This window comes from Brienomyrus brachyistius, chromosome 14, assembly GCF_023856365.1.
Source record: "Brienomyrus brachyistius isolate T26 chromosome 14, BBRACH_0.4, whole genome shotgun sequence".
Classification (NCBI taxonomy): domain Eukaryota; kingdom Metazoa; phylum Chordata; class Actinopteri; order Osteoglossiformes; family Mormyridae; genus Brienomyrus; species Brienomyrus brachyistius.
Window position 1 is genome coordinate 2,681,365 of NC_064546.1, and position 5,781 is coordinate 2,687,145.

General features: G+C 41.8%; 1 protein-coding gene across 4 annotated transcripts; it reads left to right on the forward strand.

The window, feature by feature from the left end:
- Positions 1-481: 481 nt before the first annotated feature.
- LOC125707320 (protein delta homolog 1) lies at positions 482-5,294 on the forward strand. Of its 4 annotated transcripts, none has more exons than XM_048974376.1 (6): positions 482-689; positions 1,096-1,197; positions 1,438-1,504; positions 1,924-2,054; positions 2,297-2,438; positions 3,456-5,294. In XM_048974376.1, exons 2-6 carry the CDS (start codon positions 1,125-1,127, stop codon positions 4,204-4,206), a joined length of 1,164 nt encoding a protein of 387 aa, XP_048830333.1. In that variant the 5' UTR covers positions 482-689; positions 1,096-1,124; the 3' UTR covers positions 4,207-5,294. The 4 variants fall into 4 exon arrangements, with proteins under 4 accessions (XP_048830333.1, XP_048830335.1, XP_048830334.1 ...); XM_048974378.1 differs by having other exon boundaries at positions 1,441-1,504; XM_048974377.1 differs by lacking the exon at positions 482-689 and having other exon boundaries at positions 773-1,197.
- Positions 5,295-5,781: the final 487 nt, after the last annotated feature.

Sequence of the window (5,781 nt, forward strand, 5' to 3'; positions counted from 1 at the left end):
AATCTATCCCATGAAAGCAGCACAATATGCCTCATCAAATGACTGCAGGAACTCCAACCCTACTATTAACATGCCATATTTTGGCTCCCTTTCATATCTTTGATTACAAAATTACTACATAAACTAATCATGTTAGCAAGGAATATAACTTACATAAATGCATGGAGATTGAAACAGATGGTTTTGTGGTTACAATAGTCCTAGTATCTGGATCCTGAGGTAAATACTAGGGAGAAAACTATTCTTGTTACCTATTAAAGGTATCACAGACGATTTTATTAAATATCCTAAAATGAGCACAACATTCATAACAGGCGAATAAATCAGGTATATAGTCAAATTAAATGGCTGTTTTTCATTTTAGTCGAGGTAATTAATATTATATATAAATATAAAAAGATTTCCTCTGCATAATCGCAGTATATATAGCAACTCGACTTCTCGCTGCAAGTGAGATCGCAGCGGCTGCGCATGCGTTCAGGAGGCAGTAGTGCTGGACAGCTCCCTTAACAAGCGCCGATGGCAGACAATCTCGAGTCCAAGCGCTGATGACAAGAAGTGGAACTCATTGTCCTCGTGGTTTCGCTACGATCTTGTCTCATTCCTAAAATACGGAAGTCTAAATACTGACTTGGAGCGAGAGAATTATGATTCACAAAAAAAGGCGGACGAACAACATACCGATATAGGTAACGCTATTTTAAACATTACAGCAAGTGAAAACTGCTAGGTTAAATTTTTAAAAGCGCTTTAAGCTACCTGTAGTATATACAGTAGTACAATCTTCTTAAATGTCATCTTAAACATCAAATGTTGTGAATGCTCAAAATACCGTTTTAACTTTATTTCTAGGGGTACCGCTGAAATCAAAATCTAGGCGCACGCAAATACAGTGTGTGTATATGTATATATATATGTGTGTGTGTGTGTGTGTGTGTGCGCGCGCAATGTATGCATGAAATCAGCTGACTACTCTTTGTGAACTATATTGGCATGGAAGTCAGCCCTGGCTACTAAAAACCGCACCGTGGCTTCGCTCAGCCGTCCCTTGGTTGGTATTGTTCTGATTAACGCTGACAAATGCCTGTCTTCCAGGAAAATGCGCATCTTCTAGAAATCTCAAGATGGTTTTCTGTGATGCCCACTGCGTGAAACCCATTTGCTTACTATTACTTGTCACTGCTGGTATCGTCAAAGGTAAACCATTTTAATCATATAAGTGACGGCAAGAATTACTCGAATGGCACCGACAAGGAACTATGGTTTGTCGTTTCACATTCAGATAATAAAATTTCAAGTCCAATTGTATAGCGCCGGTTCTAAAATCGGTGGTTTGAGAGGCAGAAGAGGTGTTTGTAAAATTGTGGGTTTTTTCAATTTTAACAGCATTTTCGATCGGCGTCTGACCCCACTTCACGAGTTTCTGAATATTTTAAGCAGGATTGGAATGCAGAGCAGATTGCAGTTCGGAGAACGGGTTCTGTGAGAAGCCAGGAGAATGCAGGTGCCAGACAATGCTTCAACTTTTCTAAAATTAAACTGTTGTAACGACGCACGCTATACTCCTCATAGCCAATATCATTTCGGTGGAATATGGGACTTTCACAATATACGTGAAAAACATTTCCTCCTTAATTACACATTCAAATATCCAGTGCACAAACACTTTTTGCGTAATGGTAGCAAATTGATACGAGCTGTTATATAATTAAAAATTTCAGCCGGCTTTGACCTTTACCTAAGAATGAATTACCGGAGAAAGAACACGTCATTTCTCGTGAGCTATACTAATGTATGAAATGCATTTGTGCTTTACCGACAAATTGATTAGCTGTAACGTGAATAAGTATGCAGGGTGCATAGAAATTTAGGTGTTTCAGGACTGCAGAGTTATTTACTACCACTGTTGTTCCTTGTTCGTAGATGCAGATCTGGCTGGCAAGGTGCGACATGCGAGCAGTGCATGCCCTTTCCCGGCTGCCTGCACGGGACATGCCAGAGACCCTGGCAGTGCATCTGTGAGGACGGCTGGCTGGGGAGCCAGTGTGACGTTGGTGCGTTTTATTTAAGTGGAGAATGGGAGCTGGCTCGGTACAGACATTTTTTTCTGGGATAGGTTTTTATAAATAGATCTTTTTTATTTATGTACTGTACAGAGTTTTGTTTGATAGGATAAAAACTATATATTAAAGTAATATAAACAACCGCAAATCATTTCGATTGTCATTATAAATACCACACTGTATTATTCATTATTATTAAATATAGATGCAAATGCAGTATTCAAATGTTGCAGACACTCGCTCCTGCTCGTCGAAGCCCTGCTCTAACAATTCGACCTGTATCGAGACTGGTGCCGGGAAATACCTGTGCATATGTGCCCCGGGTTACACTGGGCAGAACTGCCACCTGAAGCTGGGACCTTGTCTAACCAACGGGTAAGCTGTCGCCACATCAATTCTCAGTCACGGTGAAAGAAAGTTCAAGACTTTTTCATTTAGAATCTTCAACGATATCTTAATATACACAACCTACAAGCAAAATCAATTTTCATTACTGTTTATTGTAATGTGACACCGTTCTTTTGAACTAAAATGGGACTTAGATTAGCTTTTTTCGCCGAAAAGCAGTTTGTGTTTCACGTATGGTGTCTAATTAAAAATAAGATAAAAAGCTTTCACCCTAATTGCTATTCAGAGGTGACTTGTTATAAGAGGTTTGGGGCAGTCCGACCTCGGCGTCACAGCCATAAATGTCACACACTCCTTCCAATAGGTATATATAAAATAATAATTTTAACATGTAACAGATTAGACTTAAAGTGGTTCATTTTAAGGGACCCAACAGAAATTATCTGAATACAAAACATTTCACCAACTCGAATGATCATTTTCTTAAGCATCAAGTACCTTAGTGGGACTTTGTAATAATTAAGAGCAGGACCATGCGGGAAACCTCAATATGACTGTAAAAACAAGAATAATGACAAAGAACACAGTGAATGTAGTTACATGAATCCAGCACACCTTTAACCTGAACAGCCTCTGCTAAAAACTCATTAGATTAGAAACATTTTCTGTACTTCTCTTAAGAGGTACTATGTGTTACTTAGTTCCATTTGATATACAATAACACACTTAAATGATTCCCCATTAATGAACCACCCCAGCCCCTTTTCTTTAAAAAAAGTTTTAGTGGCCTGTCGCAGGAAGGTTGCATCTATAGTATGCTACAGCCAAGCACTGCTATAGAAGTGTGTGCGTGTGGCCGGCGTGGGGGGGTGGGGTCTGCAACTGAGCAACTTCACAGGAAACAGAAATTCTGGACCGAACACAAGAAAACAAAGTGGAATCAGTGCAAACTCGGGCCCTTGATGACGATAGTGACCAGAGGGGCCGCCTCTGACTGCTGTGTACGAAGATGCCTTTGCAGCTAAAGCCGATTCTACCCTGCAGGTCTCCGTGTCAAAACGGGGGCACGTGCACTGATGATGATGGGCAGGCAGCCCACTCCTCCTGCCTGTGTCCTCCAGGCTTTGCTGGGAACTTCTGTGAGATTGACGTGGACGACTGCGAGCCTAACCCCTGCGCCAATGGGGGCACCTGCACCGACCATGGGGCCGGGTATACCTGCACCTGCACAAAAGGCTTTACGGGGCCCACGTGTAACCACACGTCACTCACCTGCTTTGATGGTCCCTGTGCGAACGGGGGCACGTGTCTCAGTCTCCCGGCTGGGGGCTTCCACTGCCGCTGCCGGCCAGGCTTCTTTGGGCTGAGCTGCACCCAGCACAAGACCAAGAGCACCTGGCTATCAGACAGCAGCAGCAGCGGCCGCTACATGCAACAGCACTATAACCTGCCCTCGCACGAGTTCCATCGGCTGACACACCCCTCTGAGAGGGAGCTGCTCAGGATCACCATGAAGGAGACGGGCCGGACCCCCAGTCCGCTAGTCACCCGCAGCCAGGTCATCTGCTTTGCTGTGCTGGGCCTCCTCACCTGTCTGGTGGTCCTGGGCACCACTGGCATAATTTTTTTTAACCGCTGCGAGTCTTGGATGGCCAATGCCAAGTACAGCCAGCTAGTCCGCCAGCAGCGAGATTATTTGCTCAGATCAAAGGATGGCGAAGATCACTCCGTCAATATCATCCTGCCTGAGAAAATAAAGTTGACCAACTATGGGAACCACTATACGTCCATATGATCTTGCCATGGGGCCGCTGCCCTCTGGTGGATGTACCTGATAACTAGCGGGTAACCATCCACTGAACTGAAGGGTATTGTTGAGAATGGTATTTAGAAGAGCACTCAGCTCAAAACACTTGATAAGGTAATGGAAATATTACTTTATTTGTGGGGCAAATTTCCAGAAGCCCCCCGCCCCCCCAAACCATAAACTTTAAAAAAATAAACAAATAAAACCATAAATGGCATAGGTGGCTTTTTAGCCTTTGTCTTAGCCTCTGTTCAATCATCTACTTTAATTTATGTGTCTTTTCTCTGGTATTTCACTTTCTTATGCATATCAATTCCTCTACAGAGGTTGATCAGATTTTTCTCTCTCCAACACGACAATTTCTAAAAGTGTTTCATTTATGTCTGACAACGTGATGTGAGTGGGGGCTGGCTGGCTGCATTCTCTGTGGTCCTAACACAGCTGGAATTCCAGACCTGTGAAACGACGCTGTTATCTTGTATCATAAGGAAGACAGGCTGCAACATTCATGCCCTCAACTGCAGTCTGATTTGTTTTAACCTCCTTCACAGGTTAAAGTGATTTCTTTTGCTAGGTGAGCCTGCATCAGCCCTCCAAGCAGGCATCCAAATGTTATGGACAGTTTCCAGTATTAATTGCTTTTTTTAACGCTACTCTGTCCAAAGTGCATTATAACATGCTCGCATGATATCAATATCCCACATATTACTGATCTCACATTGTCTTAAGCTGTTGTATTAGGGTGGATCATAGTGTTTTTATAGTGGTTGGCGTCACATTATCCCTCCCTCTAACAGTGTGTATTTATCCTGGTCTTTTTTGTGAAATTAATTATTTTCTTCTTTGTACTTGTAGAACATTGAAACACTTTGAGTATATTTTTACCACGTAAAATAAAGGTCAGCGTTTCTGAACAACAAAAAATATATTTGACAGCTCTGTGGAAAAATATCAACATTTGCATACTATGTAGTCTAGTTTAGTGACCAACTGTTCATGTCAAACTTTTAAAGGCAAAACATAGTTTTAAGACAAATCAGCTTCTGAGCCCTGCGGGAAATATGCATAAAGCATTAAAACACCATAATGTTATTGTGTGTTTTCATTTATGCAAGTAGACACATTTAAAATGAAAAGCTGAGTTCAGCTTTATGCTCAGAGTTATGATTTATAGTCTATACCCTGCAATAAACCCAACAGTAATAATTCACAAGCCAGACATTGAAACAAGCAGTACAGTAATCCACCACATAGGCACTTACACACCACAAAGAAATCTGAAACTTTAAAATATTTTCCAATCAATACACTTAGTATTATCACTGTATGATTCATTATTCCGGTGGGGTGCCACAGTTCATCAAAGGCTTCCAGAGTCGAGTTGCCCCAGTGAACAGGTGTTGGTGTTGCAAACATGGCAGTGCTGACGTATGTCCCATCAAGATGGAGTGATTTATAATTAATTTATGAGCTATATTACCTAACATCATGAATGTTCTGGTTGCTGTTTTTGACTTGCAGGATTCACATCACATTTCATAGCCCTCACACTTCATTGGCCAA